Source organism: Oculina patagonica, chromosome 7 (genome assembly GCF_052425735.1).
Source record: "Oculina patagonica isolate OP01 chromosome 7, crgOcupat, whole genome shotgun sequence".
NCBI classification, from domain to species: Eukaryota; Metazoa; Cnidaria; class Anthozoa; order Scleractinia; family Oculinidae; genus Oculina; species Oculina patagonica.
In genome coordinates this window covers 22,447,113-22,467,947 of record NC_135764.1, presented here as the reverse complement: position 1 = coordinate 22,467,947, position 20,835 = coordinate 22,447,113, and the positions used below count along the sequence as shown (strand labels likewise).

The following is a 20,835-nucleotide window of genomic DNA, read 5'->3' as shown; positions in this document are numbered from 1 at the left end:
GTGTGGGATTAAACAGTGATCTATTATTGATTCAATAAGTACAGGAAATCGTATGAACGCGAGTGCATTACGTGATTTATGGGCACGAGTGATACGGCTCGGGCAATTTGCACTCTATAACCTATTTATGCATTCGTCATTGACCAATCAAAAACGCGGTATTTTGTTGAGTATATAATAAGTACAGGAAATCGTATGAACGCGAGTGCATTACGTGATTTATGGGCACGAGTGATACGGCTCGGGCAATTTTAAGAACTTTTAAAACATCACGAGTGACCATAAATCACGTAATGCACGAGCAAGTTCATACGATTTTTTATTTATTCTGTACTCAACAAAAATTACTGCGTCGCGCTATTTGCACGCCATGCATACCACATGAAACGCTTCAATGGTTTCCCAAATGCTCACATGTTTTATTTGAACCAATCAAAAAATATCATGTTGTGACAAGGCAAATCAAGCGTGAAGTTTTGAAAAGTTTCTGCGAAACTGCTCGGAGCTGCTGACTGTGGAGGCATGCTGATAATGTTGGAGAGTTGTTGCTGTTCCTTCTCGCTACCTTCATCGTAGTCGTTAAGAGATTTCTCGCTTACGTGTCCAGTCACCTGGATTATCGACTGCCTCTCGACGCTTGCTGCCCTCAGTTTCTTCACAACCGTCTTCCTTGCGCTGTGGTTAGTCAATCTCTTCTTGCTTTTCTCCAGAGGTGTGTTCTTTACAACGCTCTTCATCATGTTGTCGATACTGTTTACGCCGAGGCGCTGCTTCTTGTACCAAACATTTGTTTTGGGGTTTTCAATTATGGCAAGGTAAAAAGGACCTTTTTCTCGCAGCTCTTGAGGACGTCTACTGAGGTATTGCTTCAGAAACTCAACGGGACATCTCTGACCGCCAGTAGCGAACATTTTTGGCAGAACACTACGATGTTTTGTGTTAAGTCCTCCCTGCCTCGTTTTTGTAGGATTCTCTTTAAATGTGACGTACTCTGTGCCGCTGTCGTCCACACAAAAACTAAAGTCCTCGACTTCCATTGAGTGGTGTTCCTGTCTTCCCCTCAGGCCAAAATGTTGAGTCAAGAGCCACCACATCGTCTGGGAAAGAACTCTTGGGCTGCAGTCACCGAGACTTTGTTCACTCCATAGCATTTCTTCTTCCTCGGTTGTCAGTGCGTTCGCGGCGTTGGGTCTTTTGCCTTTTCCTTGCTGTCGGAGACACTTCACTTTTCCTTCAAGTACCAATTTGGACTGGTGGAACTCTCGGTCTCTAATTATCGAGTACTTGTAGCGGTGTTCTTTTAAATAGCGGTCAAGGGCTGCCAGCATGGGTTTTAAACTCTCAGGTTCGTATTCAAACCCGTCTTTTGTGCGTATTTCTGTGTAGAAGGTTTGCAACATCTCATCGAGTTGTTCGTGCTCGTATTCTTCCATTTTTGGGTTTACTTTTCTCTCTGTTGCCCATGTTTGCCAAACATTCATCCAGGTCTGTGTAGCTTTCAACGTGTTTTTGTTTCTCGCATTTTCCTTAAGTTGCTCGACGATATTTTGGTTTGACAAAGCAAACCGGCTGTCCGCCATTTTTTAATTTGGTTTTCAAATTTGGTGCTTTCCCGGTGTTTCCATAGCAACTTCTGTATTGCACTCTATAACCCCAATTTGCACTCTATAACCTATTTATGCATTCGTCATTGACCAATCAAAAACGCGGTATTTTGTTGAGTATATAATAAGCGGGAAAATCCAGTCCAATTTGGCCGTGACAATAACAGTTGAACAGCGGTTTTAACGAGTGTCCTAAAATCAAGACCATGTATGCATTCTATGTAATCTAAAAGTTACGAAGTTGGGAATTTTTGCATTCAATTGTAAGAAAACAAAAACAAAAAAAAACAAAAAACAAAATCTTCTATTTCTTGTCAAGTTTGACGATTTGAAAACAGTGCAACTTCCGAAAGATTCCTCAGTTTTAATTTACCTGTTTTTAAGAAAAACAGAATATAAACATGCATTTTAATGAACAAATAAATGTCTTTTACCTCAACAGTATTTTGAGATTTCAGAGGTGAAGTAGCCGCTGGCTTGATGCGAGCCTGCCGTACCAACTGACCAACAAGTTCATTGTCCAGTCGCTCGTTCTCGTCCAGCGCCGAGTTAAGTCGCACGCGCATCTCTGGTGATGCAGAGTCAATGCCTAATAGGGTAAAAAGAAAAGCATTAGGGCAATCCAAAATCAATGAAGTAATGCGTCAGAGGACACCTGAACAGTAAGGTTGCTATTTTCGGGGATCTACACTTTCGAAGAGCAAAAAAAGTACCAAACAAAGACCGATTCTTCCTTATAAAACTGCGTGCCCAACATGAAAATATATGCGCGCATCTGTAATTAAACAGGTACTTTATCAGGTCTTAAAATCGTTGTCTATTTTAATAAAACACCGTTTTTTCCAAAGCATTTTTCCTGTACTATACATTTCCCCAGAGGCCCTATGCGCCAACTTGGCGCCAGGGGACAGGTGAAGATACATTTCCCCAAGTTTGCTGAAACCAAGTTACGCTTCAAATTTAAAATTTCTCGGGCCTCGTTAGTCTTGAAAAATCTGTGCTATTAGAATTTATTTATTTATTATTTAAATGACAAAAGCATATCTTCACTGCAAACAAATGTGTCTCTCGGGCTTTATAATTTAAAGTTACAAGCTAACGAGATTAACTTTGAAAACTGTTCAGCCCAACAATATTTCAAAAACCCATATCGCACTCCGTTTCAATCTTCGTCATTTTTGGCCATCTGTACCTTCTTTTGTATTTGCTGTGTCATTGAAATGACCTTTCACTGTTTTAAGAGGTTATTTTTATATTTCACTGAATTTGAAGGTCATTTCCCATGCCTAAATTTGGCTAAAATCCGTGACACACTACCTTTAAAAAACGTTGCAACTTTTGTAGCTCTGAGGATTCATTGTTATCTCAAGGCAATATCCTCCAGTTGATAAATTTTTATATTCCCATTACCTGTTTGCTTGTCGATGTATTTATATTGAAAGGAGAAATCACACGTTGATCACGCACCTGATATAGTCATCAGCCGTTGTATCTCCCGTTGATGATCCTGGCGCATTCTGTTGACCTGGTCATTGTGTGTAGCGAGTAGTTCTTGTCGTAGATTGTTCATTTTCGCCAGGTTTCCCATCTCTAGCTCGGCTTTTACTTCCTGTACATCTCTTTGACGTCTTTGCTCTTCGTTTTCTTTCACGGCAACCAGTTGATTCTCGTATTGTCGTTTGAGGTTTTCTTCAACGCTTTTCAGTTTCTAAAATAAATAAACAAACAAATAAAAATCACCATCACAACGGTTGTATGTAAACGGGGCACACCTCGAGCTGCGCGACCTCTGGGTTCAAAATTCCCTGACGTTTCCCTCAGATATACTGCGTTGCAGCTTCCAACCTCCATTTCCAAACGAAAAAAACACCGCAGAGATCACATTGACCTGAAATATTTCTTCCAGCCTTCAATGGCATTACATAAGCGGTCATACATAAAATTCCCTGACTTTTCCCTGGCCTTGAAGAGTTTTATTTTTCCCTGACCAATTCCTGATCTGTGGCAACCCTGTGAGGAGAGTAGTTCAAAGAATGCTTCGTTGTTGGTTTAAGGTTTATTTCTTAGTCATAATTCATTTGTCTAGGCCTTAAACGAGCGCAGTACCTTCTCACTTAACGGTTTTTCAAGCGTTGGACCCACAACACTTAAATCTTACGGGGAAACTGACTTTGATGGTTGACACGTCGCTGGTAGTCAACATTTTTTCATGTGTCGGTTGACCAAAAAACATTCACTCTAAAACCTGTTCAGACCTTATAATGGACCGACCAGAATTCAAAACCTCACTTCTGGTTTTCGCTGACATGAATTTCGCAAGGTTTGAAGCACACATTAACACAACAACAACCAACTCACCTGCTCAAAGGCAAGTTGCTGAGTTGGGCTTAGTGCATCCTCAGCTCCCGTGGGTACCCCCCTCTGAACGTTTTTCATCTCTGCCTTGAGAGTGTTCACTTCATCACGGTGCGCCTTCTGTAGATCAGCGACAGCAGCCACGTGACTGTCCTCCTGTGATTTGAATCTCTCACGTAATTGGTCCATTTCTGCACGGAGAGCAGCTAATTGGCGTGACTCGGCCTGGAGATTTCTGCGAATCTGTTCCTTTTCATGCTCTTTCGTTTTCACGACCTCTTGGACTTGATTTAATTCCTGATTCATTGTTTCCAACTGCAGGAGAATAGAAAACTACAATGTTAAGATGAAATGTAAAGCAACTACAAAACAAACAGAAGAAAACAAAGGAAAACTAAAACGCGACTCCGTTCTACCGAATACATCATCAAATAATTCTTTGGCCAGATTCCTTTTAGTCAAGTTTACAGAGAAAAAGGATTTCAAAAATCATATTTTACGGATTCCTAGACAAATGCAGTATTTTGTGCACGTTTTTACCTCCCCCAAAATAGCGAAAAATATCCGTGAAATAGTGTATGGAAAAGCCTAAAACAACACACTGACAGTTAAGTAAAAATAGCGACATAAAAGGAAAATGCGCTAAACTGTAAACAGTTACAAATAAAGGTCTCCCACCAGATTGGCTAATGCGGCTTTCTTTGAACTAACGCAACCTAAACCTGTGGTAATATTCTCTCGGTGCTTATAAAACTCTTCCGTTCCAAATACAGGTTTCGTTTTGTTCATATTTATTGCGTACACAAAGGAAACCTAGCGCGTGCCTGGTAAGCGCGCAAATTCAGCGCGCGCGCTACTACATCATTTCCGGTTTTGCAACTAACCTGTTTGGCAAGTAGAGTTTCGGTCTCAGTCTGCCGCTCTTCCTTTTCACTCCTTTCTCGGCTCAGCTCGTCTTGGAGTACTTTGATTTCTTCTCCTTTCATACTCAACTCGTCTGCCTTTCGTCTCGTTTCCTCTTCTTGAGAAGCAAGTTGTTCAACCGCCTCTTTCAGCTTTTCCTTATTATCAGCGTTCAACTGCTCCACTCCTTTCACCTTCGCTTCAAGCTCTTCAATAACCTTCTGCTGTTGTTCCAAAGCATCTTGACTTCCTTTGAGCGCTTTGTCAAACTCTACCTTGTCTGCCGTCTCTTTCTTGTTCTCCTCCACAAGTTTCTCCAGCTCTTTCATGCGATCTTCGCGATCGTTAATCAAGTTTTCTTGCTCCTTCAGTTTACTGTGCTGATCTTCCAACAGCTTCTGTTGTTCTTCCATCATTTGATTCATTTCTTCCATTTGCTCGGCCAAGTTTTTCAATTCATCATCCTTCTTGTCGAGGGCGTCTTTGAACGCGTCCAACTGCTCGGCCAGCGCTCGGGATTCTTCGTCTTTCCGATCGTAAGCTTCGCGTTCGTCTCGTAGCATACGGACTGGTGTTGGGGTTTCATCGCGTTCTGTTCCATTCTCGTGCTTGCTTCGATTAAGCTGCTCCTGAAAAATAAAAAAAGGTAACACCAATTTAAGGACTATGAAATTTTAAAAAGAAAAAAATAAAAAATAAAGCTAGCAATGATCGGCGTCAACTCACCTTTAGTGCGGAGATCTGGAGGAAGCTCTCGTTAAGCTGTTTCTGCATCGCTTCTTTTTCTCGCTCCAGGTCCTTTTGCGTCTCCTCGCTAGTTTCCAGGTCCTCTAGCAACTTATCTTTAAACTCCTGGGCTTCCTTGAATCCTTCCAGAGTCTTGGTCAATTCGTCTTGTAGATCTTTAATCTGCGCCAACAAGTCAATCTCTGATTGGGATTTAGCGCTTAATTCCTTTTCCAGCTCGATATTATTTTGCTCCAACTCCTTCAAACGAATTCCCAGCTCCTCAATAGCCGCTTGCATTTCTTCTTTCGACTGCTCATCAACGCCGAGTTTCCCCTCCAACTCTTTGCATTTGCTGGCCAAGTCTTCTCTTTCGGAGCGGACCTGTTCAACAAGCTCCATGAGCTTGTTCGCTTCCGGTTCCTGAATGCTATCCTCCAAGGCCTTCTTGTAATTTTCTACTTGTTGTTCAAGATCAGTGATTTTTGCCTGTAGTTCTCGCACTGTTTCCTCGTCTTGTTTCGAATCTCCGCCATCTGTCTGGCCTTCAACTCCCCACAACTCCTCTCCGTGTATACCTCCCTCCACAGTTTCAACAGTGGTTACCTTTTGAACGATACAAAGATAAATTTAGCGAATTATTAAAAGCCATGCAGCATACTAATGCAAAACGATAAAGCCGTTTGAGAACACAATCAGTTAATGGCGAATTCTGGTCTCCAAGATCGGAATTAGACCACAGTTTTTGTCTTGACGTCGCTAAGCAACTGGTCACACCATGATGGCGTGACAATATTCTCTCGAATGGTCACGCTATTCGTTGATTGCATAATGAAAATTGGAAAAAGTTACTAGTGCTTTACGAAGATTTGCCGATAACAGGACTCGTCCCTCCCCCAACGGAACAACGTTTTTTCTTTAAGGATCCTAGTCAAGGATGGGGTCTCCTTGTAATTCATTTTGATAGAGCGGTTAGTAATTCACGTTTGAGTTGGTTTTGCATTACTACGCTTAGTGATTGGTTCAAAAAACTCGCGCCACTTTTTCAGCCAATCAGAAGTAAAACCAAAACCAATCGTGACTCGCTCGCGCACGTTTTCCCGCGCTTCGTGCCAGCTACGTGTATTTGCTTCGATTTTTGATTGGTTCTCTGGATTGTTTGCGTCCTTTGTGATTGGCCAGAGTGATTACTTTGGTTTTGGTTTTACGACACTCAATTGAAAACTACTCTATTCCCCAATATTTGTTTCTTTCTTGCTCTAAACGCCTCTTTACTACTTTTATTAACACCTTACTATCTTGAAATTTCGTTCGATTTGGAGATTATTTTGCATATCGCAAAAAAATGACATACAATATTATGACAAATCCTTGATCTAAAAAAACTCAAAATATTAAACAATACCTGTATCAAAGGCGCGTCCATCTGTAGGGAAGCAGCCTGTTGAAGCTTCTCGATCTCTTCTCTATCCCGCTGCTGCTCCTGTCTCAGTTGATTCACAAGCTCGTTCTGCTCCTTCGCCTCGGCTTCCAACACTGGTATCTTTTCTAGGTGAACCTGCGCCTTCTGAAGCAGGTCTCGCTTCCTCTCTTGCTCTAGTTCGGCGTTCTCAAGCTTCTCGACTAGCCCTTCATTCTGCTCTGTCAGCTCTTTGAGTTGCGTTTTCAGTTGTTGCAGCTCATCAAACTCCAAGGTGTCCTCTCCCTTCGCTTTGGACAGCTCAATCTTCAACTCTTCCTTCTCGTCCCAGAGGTGTTGCACCGCGTCACGGAATTGCTCAATGGCGTCCTTAAGCTTCTCGTTCTCCTCTTGTAACTCACCGACGTCCTCGTGAAGTTTCTCAACCTCTTTCTTCAAACGGTCGTTCTCTTCGATGACTTCACCCTCGGAGCCTGTCATCTGTGATCGGTTAGCTTCTTTCTCTAAAGACGCAACTTTTGTCGCCAGTCCTGAATTTTCTTCTTTAAGCTGCTCACAAGCCTCGCTCAATTCCTTCACTTTGGTTTTAAGTTCTTCCGGGCCGTCCAGCTCGTTAAGGTTCTGCGCCTCGATTTTCGCCACCTTCTCTTCCAATTCTTTCTTGGCATTCGCTAAATGCTCCACCGCGGCCTTCAACGTATCATTCTCCTCCAAGAGTTCGTCGCCAGATTCCTTTAAAGCCTCCAACTCCTCAGCCAGTTCGTCTCTCCCCTCCCTTAACATGTTCACCTCTCTCGCGAGCTCTTCCTCTTTGGAATTCTTCTCAGCCACTTCCTGCGCCAAACGCGACCTCGCTTCCTCCTGCAGAGCTTCAACTTCTGAAGCTAGCACATGCCTAGCTTCTTCAAGCTGCTGCTCGCGGGATCTGCCTTCTTCTAACTCTTTCCCGGCAGTCTCAACTTTCGACCTCAACTCTTCGTTTTCCTTTTCAATTTCCTCGCACTTTTCATTCAGTTCTTCCTTTTCTTTCTGCATTGCGTCAGTGTTTGGGACTTGCTGTTGTAATCTGTCGTTTTCAGCCGTCATTTCCTCCATTTGTTCGTTAGCTTTATTCAGTTCGTTTGCGAGCCGTTCTTTCTCCTCTAACTCCTCTTTCAGACGCGCCATCAAGTCTTCCTGGGCTGCCATTACTTGTCCAAGCTCCTCGTTTCTTTGAGATGTGACATCAAGAAGTTCTTTCTGAGCGCTCCGGGCTTGATTCCACTATAAACAGGCCATAGATAAAAAGATCCATTAGTGAGATAAAACTCGCAGATATACCACGATTTATACAGCATGGTTGCCAGAGATATCACTATTCAAAGTTCCCTGACTTTTTTCTGATAAAAATAAAATTTCCCTGACCAAATAAATTCAAAATGTCAGATATAGTAGCGGCCTCCAGACTCCGCTTCCAAAATAAATTTCCCGAGTTTTCCCTGACCAAGAATTTTATTTTTCCTTGACAATTTCCTGGCCTGTGGCAAACCTAATACAAACAGACAACATCTTCTTTTTGATTTTGTCTTTTGTCTTAACACCGTGTATGTCTGTCTTAGCGATCCCTCCGATTAAAAAAGGCAGATCACAGGCAAAGTCCACGGCAAGAAAGAAAACATTGTTGCTGAAACATTGTTTCTCTAAATGTTTACCCTAAATGTTTGCACGCGCAGCATCTGTTGCGGAAGCTTACGGAAGTTCTTCAGCAACAGTTTACATCATGTTCCCAGTTTGTGCAAACAACTTTGGGAAGCAATATTTCCTCATTCGTGGTTTTATTTTTTTTTTTTTTTTTTTTTTTTTATGGAAAAAAATTGGGGTTTTTTTTTTTTTTTTAAAGCCCTCCAAGAAAAATATTTTTTTATATTTTTTTTTTTTTTTTTCTTTTTTTCTCCAGGTTTTTTTTTTTCCCCGGAAAAAAAAATATTTTTTTGAAAAAAAAAAAAAAAAAAAAAAAAAAAAAAAAAAAAAAAAATTTTTTTCTAAATTTTTAAAAAATTTTTTTAAAAAAAAATTTTTACCCCTTAAAATTTTTTTAAAGATTTTTTTTTTAAAAATTTATGGCCCCAAAACTTTTTCCCAGAAAAAAAAAAAAAAAAGAGAGACAACCCGAGGGGAAAGGCCCAATATGTTTAAAAGCCCCCTCCGGGAAAAAGGGGAGGAAAAAGGGAAGTCTGAAAATCAAGCTACGTAAGAGGGGGCTTTCGAAAAAGTCTCAAGATGAAATGCACTTTTAAAGGATTATACATTGGCCACATTGCCTTCGTCTTCGTGATGACGTGGGAGAAAAATAACTGCCAATAATTTTAGTTATTATTACGATTTAATTATGAATAACAGTTATGTTGTAAATACACATATTCAGTAGTAACTATACACTAAAAAAAAATATAATACCTGTTTAGTCATCATAGCCACAACTTCGAGCAGCTTTTGGGCGGCAGACCTCAGCCTGACTCCAGAATCTAAAATAAAAAAAGGGGGAGGGGGTCAGTGTGTTACTCTGGAAGATCAAGAACAAACTATTATAGTGTCATAACTACACCCCTTGTCAGTCACCGTTTCGATTAAGGGACGGACCATTATTTTCTTGGGGGGGGGGGGGAGGGGGGAATGAAAAATTTTCCTCTGCATTTTTTTTTAGTTTATGCACCTCTGCAAACATTTTTTTTCGAAATTCGTACTATTTTTTGTTATACATATCGTGTTTGCAAACAATTTATTTTGTCTTTCCAGGCCCTGCAAACAATTTTTTTCAATATTTTTCATCCCCCCCCCCCCCTCCATAAAAATAATGGTCCGTCTCTAACAATTTTATAGCAACCTCGGGGAAGACTAGACCCAAATTACACAACATGATAGTTTTAAACCGCACCTATAATGAGCTCCTCGGCCTGATCATCCAAGCTAGGGCCCTGGAACATTGTGTCCGTTTGACGCTGAGACAGTTCCAGTCCTTCATCACTGAGCAGTGACAAGTCGGTCTTGCTGGTCAGCGTTGCATCCTCTGATTCAGACAGGTCAGCGGCAGCGGCACCTTTTAAGGAAAAAAGTATGAGCCAATTAACATTTATTCCATTTGCACTGGATGAAGAGCGTCGAGTTGGCTTTGATCATCACCTATCCAAGAAGCACAGTGCATTCTAATTGGCTATTTCTCGTCTTGAGTTCTTTTTTGCACCTTTCCCGTTGAACGTGAATAATCTAGCTGCAAAGAACTCTGTAAAAGTAACACGGCAAAATTCAACATTTACCTTAATAGCCCCCATGCGGTTATAACATCCCTATATTTAATGTGTTAGTTAAACGATTTTAGCAACTCAGCCATCTGCATTTCATCGTAAGGAAAAAAGATGGCGGCTGTACATTTTACCACAATACCCATGCGAACCTAGCCTCCCACGCAGTCGTTCTTATGGGCGATCGTGTAACGACTGCGTGGGAGGCTAATGCGAACCCTACAAAGCCAAAGAGAGCCATGTTTCCGCGAAATACGTCCTGGTACTTACAATATTATGCATGCAGGATTTGAAGATTTTGGAGCTTTTCTGTGCTTTTTTATGAGCAATTTTAGGGTTTTCGAGCGCTAGGAATTATAGGTTATGGTACCGGTCGCCATCTTTCGGTACGGTGGAATATCTTAGTCTTTTGTAACGCGTCTAAGACAGGCCTGATTTTTCTTCTACTCAACCCTTTCCACGAATTACGTGGCTGCAGTAGACTGTACATAGCTACATTACCAATAGAAACCTTCTAACCTCCAGCTGGGGTTGCAAAATTGACCGCGGGAGCACTGGGCCCAGCAGCAGGTGTTGACGTCATTAATCCTGGAGGAAGGGAGCCTTCGGGGCGACGAATCGAGTCCGTTGGAAGCTGGGACTCGTGCAAGGTACCCGATTCTAAGTCCTGTATGGGCCACTGCGTGAGCTGGTCCTCGTTTTGGCTCGTGTCCTGTATAAGGTCCTCTAGCTGTTTATTAATGGTTTCCTCTGTCGATGCTGCTTGTTTAACAACGTCCGAGAGGAGTTTTAGAAGCCGTTCATTTGCTCGTTGCAACCCATTTCTAGCAAAAAGAAAGGAAGCAGCTTGGTTTGGATAAGATGAATTAATTGAACAACTTCAAACCTCTTTATATACAGTAAATTCTTCCAGCTAACACTATAACAAGTGTTAGGAAGCTTAAAAGGAGAATTTGTAAGTTGATGCACTATCATGACTCGCGTTTTAACGTTCTTTATTGAGGCCGTAAAACCAAAACAAAAGTGATCACTATGGCTAATCTTAAACCACACAGACAATCCAGTGAACCAATCAAAACTGTAGCTGTCACAAAAAGCGGGAAAGCGTGTGTAAGCGAGTCACGATTGGTTTTGGTTTTACATCTTTCTGATTGGTAGAGAAAGTGGCGGTTTTTTTTTTAACCAATCACTAAATGTAGTATTTAAAGCAAAACCAAAGCAAACGCGAATCGCTACATCGCTACCGAAAACTGTAGGCTAGTTCCACATAGTTCGTTCCTTATTACGCAGAATTTAAACTTCCTTCGCAGATCTTACAAGACAACTTTATTCCTGTTTTTGGTAAAACAGTGATGGAATTCCTTAGGACAACTGAATAGAGGCGATATATACTAGGCGAATACTTGTACAACAAGCTTAGTAATTGTGCTTGTAATTTAAAATCGTCCTCGCGCTGCGCGCTCGGCCGACTTTAAGATTACTCGCCCGATTACTCCCTGAATTGTACTCCACTCAGCTCAATTACTATTACAAAGAAAATCAGATATAGCTGGCTATCCAAAGCATTTGCCGTCGACATTTAAGGAAATGAAGTGTGCTCGGGTTCGCAAGCTAAATATACCTAATTACACAGTGTCCCTACCTCTCTGCTGCCAGGCGTTCCACGTCCGAGCGGAGCATGGTAGCGAGATTATCCTCTTCCTGATGCTCTCTGTCACGCCGTGTTAAAATCAAGTTATAATTATCTGACTGGCGCTGCAGATCATTTTGAAGACGAGCTTGTTCAGCCTCCATCTGCAAGGTAGAAAACAAAACGTTATCTCAAAAGAAACTAGTGTGATGTTCTGACAAACTGAGATATGAATTATTGTCTCAGATTTTCCCAGATGTTTAAACTGCACATGACTCGATGGAAATGGATTGCAATTTGAAAAATTAGGCTTAACTTTTTAAGTTGTTTGCTGTAGCCGGCTCGATTTCTATCTGCAAATTAAGGTTATATCTTTCTTTAGACGTTCAAAGATAATGTTTTTAATGGGTTAGGTTGCCTACCACTAATTTCAGAACAGTCTAAACCAAAAATCTGCGAAGTCCCCGAGACGAAACCCCTTTAAGTATTCGCAGGTACGCCTCCCTGGCAGTTATAAATAAATTTTTTTCAGAAGATTGGTATATCAACAAATACAGAAAAAATAAACCCGAACGAAACTTGAAGATTAGCGTAAAGATTATTATAGCACTTCTTGACCAATCTCAAGCACCTCATTAAAATTTAACAGCAATACAAGCAGGGGGTTCATTCATTTCATTACCGCCTATTCAATTTCAACCACTGACAAATTAGCAATAATCCCGGGTATAAAACAAGCTAAGTCCTACCAACGTTAAACTGCAAATCAAACACACACCTCGTTTAGTAGGGACTGTTTCTCCTGAAGCTTATTGACCAGTTTTTCATTCTCATCCTACGAAAATGGGTTAAAACAAAACAACTCATACAATTCAATCAACATAACAACAGTTATAAAAATTCTAACAGGGGGAATATGAGATCGTTCACCACATTAGCAGAAACGCTGAAGAGTAAGACATTTCTTTTGTCACGCATTTCAGTCAAAACAACAGCGATCCGCGGGAACAGTGTTCAGGAATTGACCAGTAACGGATTTTTTTAATTTAACGACTGCGTGAAGACTTCGTGCGATAAGCCTCGCGGATGGTTGAACGGATGGTCTAAACTTCGCTTGTTTAATTAACCTGCGAAAAGGCTTTCTTTTTTTTTTTCTACTACACCGACTCGAGAAAAATAACGCCTGATCGCAGGTTATTGTTTAATCGGCCCAAAGAATCAGAAAATCTCGGGTCTTTAAAAACGATTTACCAAGAACACCTTTCCCTGCTCGAAAAGCACAGAAACAGTAAGCTACCTTAGTACTTTCGATTTCAGCCAAAAATTCCTTCTCCTGAGTTTTAAGGTACTCCTGCAACGTCTCCATCTCTTGACGGAACTGACTCTCGAGTTCTTCGAGACTCTTGGCCTGCTGGGCTTCAATCGCTGCAGCCTTTTCTTCGGCGGCAGCTAGATCGGACTTGACACGCTCCAACTCCTACCAATGTTAAGCGCAAACAAAGTGAAAAACAAGAACAACACAGGATCAAACTTTTTTTACTTAGAGTTGGATTGTCACGCAACATACTGTCACGTTTGAGCAAATGTGCGTTGCCTGACGAGCCCCAAAAAGGATCTGGAGGAGTTTTCTTTTTTTTCGCCAAGCCAAGTTGCTGAACAAAAACTACACCTTACTTTTCGCATTTTTTTTTATCCAAATCTAGCCTGAAGAAAACAGTCCTATCTCTCCTCGTTCCCAGGGTACGGTTAGCGCCTGGAACCAGTGGGAAGAAGAGAGGGACTGGGAACAAGGTTGAAATCCGGTTAGTGTCTCTGATTGGTCGTTTCATACGATTATGATTTTCCATACTGTCATCAAAAATATATTAACGCTTGAACAGATTTTCTTTTGTAGTGCATAATTACTAACTGAAAACATGTTTACCCAAACCCATTTTATTGGCCTACAGTTGCTAAATCTCTGGAAACAAGACTGTCAATGGGGTTTAGTTGTTTCCTTAAACTTATAGAAAACCCCGTAGTTTCACTGCAAAACAAGAACAACACCTTACCCTCTTGTGTCTCTCCTCGAGTAAACTCTGTAACTCCTGCACCTGTTCGCCGTGTGCAGAGTCCACATTGCTCTGTAAACTATCCATTTCCTTTTCAAAGTTCTCCTGCATACGTTGCACGATGTCATGATGCGCGGTCTGCATGCTGGCCTGTACCGCCTCTAACGCCAACACGCGCGATTTCTCTCTCTCAAGCGCTTCTTTAAACGCGTCAATCTCCTTGCTGTGAGCCACGTCCAACTCCTCTTTTACCTGGGAAACTTCTCGCTCGGCGTCTAGACTTACAGCGGAAAGCTGGTCGCTGTACGCCTGCGCAACCTCGTTCTTGAGGCGTTCTACTTCCGCCACGTGACCAGCCTTGAGGATGTGAATTTCCTCCACGTGCTTCTGTTGCAATTCAGCCAATCCGCGAAGTTGTTCCGCGTGCTTTTGTCCCAGGCTTGCCTCGAGCTGTCGAAGGTTTTCCAGATGTTCTTGTTCCAGCTCGTACCGGGCGACCTCTTTGGCTTCTTCCAGTTCCGTTTGGAATTTCTGAGACATTTCCTCGCGTGTAAAATCTCTCATTCTTTCGAGATCGGCCTTAGAATAGGAAGACAAAGGTAAAATTAATTAGATTTGTAAAGGCAGCTGATGATATGTGCGTTACTATGAAATATAGGCACGCAAAGCGTCTTTGCTTAGAAAGACAATGAACAGAAGTTAGAGAGCTATAAATAAATAAAAATAAATAAAATTAATAAATGTTGTTTATAGTGGTCATGCACTTAGTTTCATATCTCTACGAGATAGCTAGTTTACAGGCATGCCACTGAAACAGAGGAAACAAATATTTTAGATTTGAACACGGGACGACCGAGAAACAAATCCCGCCAGTGGCAAGGGCAGGTCCCGAACCGGGGACCTCCGGATTACAACAACAGCGCCCTCAACCACTCGGCCACGCTTGCCTCGATGCAGTCATAGAAAAGAATATTCCATACTGTATTAATCACTTTCTTTATATGATATAAAGAAAGTGATTAATACAGTATGGAATATTCTTTTAAAATATTTCTTTAAACAAGGCCCTCACACGAACAAAATCGGTTTTAACCTGGTTTAAATACTTTAAAAAAGGCGAAGACATTGAAGAACATACGTCACGGGCAAAGTTCCCAAATCGGGTTTATTATTGTAAAAGTTAAGTCAATTTTGTCATGTAGGATGACCACGAGAGTTCTCTGTGATTGCCTTTTCTGACTGTAGCGCTGCGGGGAGGGGGGGGGGGGGGGGCGATCTCAGAGCCTAGTTACTATTCAAACTTCTTTGTGACAAAGTGTCAAAATTATCAGGATTAAAGCCAAAATAAATGTAGGGCCCGTTCAAAGTGATTACAGCGCAATTGTCACAAAAAGAAATAAACAAACCTCGTGTTCCGCTTCTAATCGACCCGTCATCTCAGTGAACTTTTCCATGTGAGTTCGCACCAGTTCCTCTCGGACAGCCTCAAGTTCGTGATCATGTTGCTCCTTCAACATTTGTAACTGCAGCTCCTGTTGCTCGCTCAGGCTGCCACTGAGCGCGTCTTGTAGCCGAGCGAGATCAATCTCCTTCTCTTCTCCGAGCTTTTGTCTCTCGGCGGCCAGTTCTTCGTTAAATCGCATTTGTAGAGCCTTCATTTCAGCATCGTGCTTCTTTTGAAGAGCGTCGAGGTCGCTAAGATGCTGGGTGTCCTGTTCATGTCGAGCTTGCGCCATGGCCGCTTGGTGTTCTGTGGAAAACGAAGCATCAACTTTAGAAGAATTAAAACAACCGTTGCTTCTTATTTCTCTGAGTAATCGTAACAGTTACGAAAATCGATCTCGAAGTGGATTTAAAAAACAACGGTGAACAAGCCTTGAAGAATGTTCACGGTTTCAACAATCGAATGAAAATGTCCTTCACAAGAGATCAGACAGCACAACAGCGCGTAAAAATCCAAAATACGTAAAAATGGTCAACAGTTTCACCTCGGAACCGGAGTCGCTACAAAGTCAAGATTCCCGCCATCTTTGGTTGAACTCTTTCGTTTTGGATCGACTCGAGAAATTTTGCAAAACCGTCGTTGATTCAATCGCCGATCAAAACCTCTGAGGCAAGCGAAATGGACGCAATACGGGCGTCGATGCATTCCAAAATACTACAAGTACAGAATTCCAAAGTTCCTTCGTTCATGTGGTTTCCAGCAAGGCTACACATCCCTCGTTTGACTTTGTAAAAACCAACATTTTCGAAGCAGACAGAGAAAACGCCGATAAATTCGTGTCGTTAAAATGTACGCATGTTTACTGCTAAAATGAATCGTATTTAAAATGTAATTATGGAGATGCTGAAAACACCTTTATCATTGTAATTTCCCGCAACGATAGAAAACAAATGTACCGCAATTATTTATTGAATTGCGGAAATAATGGCGTCCCTAGGGAGGAACATTGAAAAGGAATCGATTGCACATAAATGATAATATACAAACAAATGACTTTTTGTTTCACACAAATGATAAAAAGCTTTTCACGAGATCATGAAAAATAAGCTGTTTGGCTACCATTTTCAACTGGGGCAAACCAAACGCAGAACAAATCTATATGGAACATTCAGTGAAAAACAGTTTCTGCAAGATTTGAGGTTTTCTTTTATCACAAGTTTTTCCGAAGTTTTTCCAAGTTTTTTCTTTCAATTTGAGTCTGATAAGTATGTAAAAATAAATTTGTGGCAAAAGATATTTTGAAGTTGATTATTTACACAGAAACAAACAAACAAACAAACCTCTCAATGTAAATAACAGAAATTTGTTCGTTTTTGGCAAAAAAAAAAAACATTTTTCAACACTTTCTTCAAATCAGGATCGAACATTTTTGTTCACTTTTCTTCTTCCATTTTTTTCCAGTTATCACTATGGCTAAAAATAACTTTATAAGAAAATATTTTCAAACCTGCTACAAGTTGTGATTTTTCCTCAGCCATCCTTTCCTCTAGTCTGTCTTTCATTTCATCCATTTCCTGCTGCAGACGAGCTCTCGTTGCTTCCACATCATTATCAGCGGCTAGCTGAACTTGCTCCTGAAGGGTTTTTACTTCATGTAACATATCCTCTTTGAGTTTTTCCATCTCTTGTAAGTGCTCAGCTTCGAGCTGTCGCTTCGCCTGTTCGAGCTGTTCGGCGAATACTTCTTGGGAATGCGGTGCCTTTTCTTCCCTAGTTTTTTCCTCTGCTTGTACGGTTTCTAAAGCCTTCGCAAAAGCTTCTTTAAGCTTTAAAATCTCCTCTTCGTTTTCCTTTTCAAGCTGCTCTTTCAAAGTGTCCATTTGAATTTTGTGCTCCTTCTCTAAGCTTTCTTTCAAAATGTCATATTTTTCTTGCTCAGACGAGTCTAGCATTTGCTCCCTGAGCGCTTCAACCTCTCCGCTTATCTCTTCTTTGAAGGCTTCCATTTCATTATGATGTTCTGAAGCAAGTTGTTCCCTCTGAGCTTGCAGCTCAGCTTGATGCTTTTTCTCGAGTTCTTCCGTGAAAAGCTGCACTTTTGCTTCATCCGAGGCGACAAGGAGTTCTTCTTTCAATGCCTCAACGTTCTCGGCAAAAAGTTCTTTCGTTTCGACCAAATCTCGTTGATGTTGAGCTTCCAGCTCGCTTCTCAAAGTCGAAAGCTCTTCTTCGTGTGAAACTTTCATGTTTTCGTAAATGTCTTTGAATTGCTCTCTCTCAGTTTCTAGTCTAGCTCCTAAATCGTCGATTTCTTTACGGCATTTTTCCAACTCTTCCACCAAGTACTTCTCATTTTCTTCCTGATCGTCATCCTTTGATTGACTAAATTCTTTCAAATCTCCAATTTCCCTTTCATAGTGCTGCTTAATATCTTGAAGTTTTGCCTCGTACTGTTTAAATAATTCTTCCTCGCTGGTGCCATCTTTTGCCGACGTCCACTGTTTAGAAAGTTCAAGTTCTTCTTTAAGTTCCTTAAGCTGCGATTCATACTCTTCGCTCAAGTCATTAATCTGCTTCTCATGTTGTTCTAGAATCTCATGAATCTTTCCTTCATACTCTTGAATAGTAGCGTCCTTTTTAGAACTATCTTCCACCATCTCTAACTTCGCTTCTTCAACCTTCTGCACGGCTTGCAAAGCGAGCTCCGCTCTAACACTCGACACTTCATCTAATAAATCACTATACTGTCTGTGCTTTAAGGTCTCGACTTCTTTTTCGTGGCTTTCGCTTAGATCCAGCAACTCTTCTTCTTTGTTGCTTAATTCCTGCCGTAAATCTTCCATTTCCTTTTGATGTTTTTCGTTTAAATCCGTTTTCAACTGGTGTATTGCCTTTCGATGTTCAATTTCCATCGATTCGACCTGAGCAGACAGTCTAAGTGCGGTTCTTTCGTAATCCTGTTGACTTTCCATTCTAAGTTCTTCCATTTCTTTTTCGTGCGTAGCGGCAAGTTTAAGTCGCATCTTTTCCAAAGCCTGTGCATTTTGCATGGCCATTTTGGCGCTCATCTTGGCAAAATCCTTCAGTTTTTCTTCTTGGTACTGCCCCCTTAAATCTTCCACTTCAATCTCATGGCGCGACTTGAGCGATCGAATCTCGTCCTCAAATTGTTCTTTCAAATCCATCTTACAGATTTCTAATTCTTTTTCTTTTGTCTTTTCAAAATCAAGTTTTAAACTTTCAATTTCCTGCTCGTGTTTATCTTGTAGCTCTTTCACAAGTTTTCCGAGGTCTTCTTCGTATCTCCCGCCGAGGTCTTTGACGGTGCTTTCCAGTTCGCTGTAATGTTTGTTGTCCATCTCAGTTTTGACTTTGAGCAGTTCAGTTTGCAGTTCTCCTATTTCTCTTGCATGTTGTTGCTCCTTGGAGATGTACCTGACGATACAAAACAATGCAAGCGAGTTATTTATCTATGCAATGCATAAAGGTAATACGCATCATAAGTATATACCACACAAGTGAATCGTGCTTTTCGCGCGCACTGATTGGTTAACTCGGAAGTGATTAGCAAAGTACTATTCACCTCCACTTCGGTAAATAATTGTTAATTAAAATACCTCGCACATTATATGCACGGGCGGAAACTTGCACTGGCTTGCAGGCATTTGCTTGTTTGTTTTGTTTCGTTTGTCTAGTGATTTCGATTCATCTCTCGATTGTCTTAAGACTTTTTTCACGTTCCGATCTAGTCTCCTACGCAGACATTCTTTTGGCTCGTTGCGCATCTTCCAATTTAAGATTGCGTGACGAGCAAAATAATGTTTGTGTAGGAGGCTAATTTCTAGTCCGTGAACAAGAAATTTAATGAAGAAAACCACGAAAAATACGGAGGGAGAACAAGAGGAACGAAGGCCATTCTTTACGTTCCTTTTACACGTTACATACCCTGTTCAAAGAATGCCTATGCCCCCTTTACCAACCTTCAAGTTTCCACTTGTAGGATTTGGCCAAGGTTGTCAATGGAGAAAGAAAATCGCTCCCAATTGGTTGCTGAGCCTATCTTTATTATCACACTAATGATACACTACCTTCTTTCCATGTCTTCAGCTAATTTCTCCAGCTCTCGAACATGCTCCAACTCTCTCTCCATCTTCTCCTGCTCCAAGCCAGACCTCAGCTTCTCAACCTCCTCGGCGTGCTTCTGATCGCCTTCAACAAGTCTCTTCTCAAACTCCGTCTTCAAGCTCTCCAGCTCCGACAAATGTTTCGCTTTCAGTTCACCGCGCTGTTGATCTAGCTGCGCCCGCAAGCTTTCTAGCTGTTGCGCATGCTCTTTAGCGGTGCCGTCGTAAGTGCCTTCCAAGTCCTCTCTCATTCGCGTCAACTTTTCGTGTTCTCGTTTGACCTGTTCGTTAATCTCTTGAATCTCCTCTTCGTGCATTTTCTCCATGCGCCTTCTCGTTTCCGCAGCTTGCTCGAGAAGTTGTTCTTGTTCGTTTCTCATAAACTCTATTTCCTCGGCATGTTTCTTTCCTACATCGTCCAAAGCCTCGTTAGTGACTTCCGACCTTTCCTTTTCGAGCTCGTCTCGAAGTTCTTCTAATTCCTGTGCGTGCTGCTCGTTGAGATTTTGCTCCAATTCTTCGACTTTTTCTCGAAATTCCTCCATTAGTTTGTTTCGCAAAGCATTCATTTCACTTTGATGTTTTTCATTCGCGGCCGTTTCGCCTAGTTCTATTGCTTCAGCAAAGCTTTCCTGATGTCTATCTGTCAGTTCTCGGAGCTCTTTTTCCCGTATTTGTTCAAATTGTTCTTGCTGCTGGGACAGTTTTTCGCTTAGTTCATGTTCATGTTTCTCCTTCAGGTCATCAATGTCTTTCTCGTACTAAAATAAAGAAAAAGCAAATGAAAATTTCTTTTAGAGGATACGTTACAATTTTTTTAAAGCGATTCGTTGGGTAGGTAACGCTCATTAAGGTGATTCTGTTGCATAGTAAGTGATATCAGGGGCTCGGTCACGCTGTTAGGTGATTGTGTTACATACAAGCGGGTTTAAAAGATGGTTTGGTCCAGTCACGCCAGTTTTGGTGATACTATTTAATACAAACTGATGATAAGGACAGGAAAAATAGAAATCCGCGGCATAAAGTCAAGTTGAGCTGTGTGATGCAAAAATTACTCGCCCTAAGTGTTAAGGTATTTTCCTCCATGTCGTAAGAATGAATTATAGTCGATTCTCTCCCTACAGACACCTTTATATTGTGGACAGTTCACTTCGTTTCAAAGAAACCAGAGTTCATATTATATCTACCTCAATAGAGCGCTTTTCACTTGAGTGTCGAAAGTTAATTGCGTTTGCTTTGGTTTTGCATTGCTACGCTTAGTGATTGGCTTAAAAATCTCGCGCCACTTTCTCAGCCAATC

At 41.4% G+C, this 20,835-nt stretch overlaps 2 protein-coding genes across 2 annotated transcripts in view; both read right to left on the bottom strand.

Annotated features, from left to right (window-relative positions):
* LOC144659869 (uncharacterized) overlaps positions 1–20,835 on the bottom strand; it is a 54,959-nt gene that overhangs the window by 11,151 nt on the left and 22,973 nt on the right. Inside the window, exons 13-28 of the mRNA XM_078520391.1 lie at positions 19,500–20,296; positions 16,919–18,846; positions 15,374–15,717; positions 13,968–14,546; positions 13,214–13,393; positions 12,695–12,751; positions 11,929–12,080; positions 10,806–11,110; positions 9,923–10,084; positions 9,445–9,512; positions 6,994–8,271; positions 5,589–6,194; positions 4,844–5,491; positions 3,963–4,274; positions 3,072–3,312; positions 2,039–2,193 (exon numbers count right to left, since the gene is read on the bottom strand). Of these exons, the coding sequence (XP_078376517.1) occupies positions 2,039–2,193; positions 3,072–3,312; positions 3,963–4,274; positions 4,844–5,491; positions 5,589–6,194; positions 6,994–8,271; positions 9,445–9,512; positions 9,923–10,084; positions 10,806–11,110; positions 11,929–12,080; positions 12,695–12,751; positions 13,214–13,393; positions 13,968–14,546; positions 15,374–15,717; positions 16,919–18,846; positions 19,500–20,296 (7,812 nt within the window). The remainder of the gene's footprint in view (positions 1–2,038; positions 2,194–3,071; positions 3,313–3,962; positions 4,275–4,843; positions 5,492–5,588; positions 6,195–6,993; positions 8,272–9,444; positions 9,513–9,922; positions 10,085–10,805; positions 11,111–11,928; positions 12,081–12,694; positions 12,752–13,213; positions 13,394–13,967; positions 14,547–15,373; positions 15,718–16,918; positions 18,847–19,499; positions 20,297–20,835) is intronic.
* LOC144660977 (uncharacterized protein KIAA1958-like) lies at positions 420–1,580 on the bottom strand. The gene has a single exon (XM_078521700.1). It carries the CDS (start codon positions 1,578–1,580, stop codon positions 420–422), a length of 1,161 nt encoding a protein of 386 aa, XP_078377826.1.

Coding starts and splice junctions, on each gene's coding strand:
- LOC144660977 (XM_078521700.1), bottom strand. CDS start 1,580: ATGGCGGACAGCCGGTTTGCTTTGTCAAACCAAAATATCGTCGAGCAA.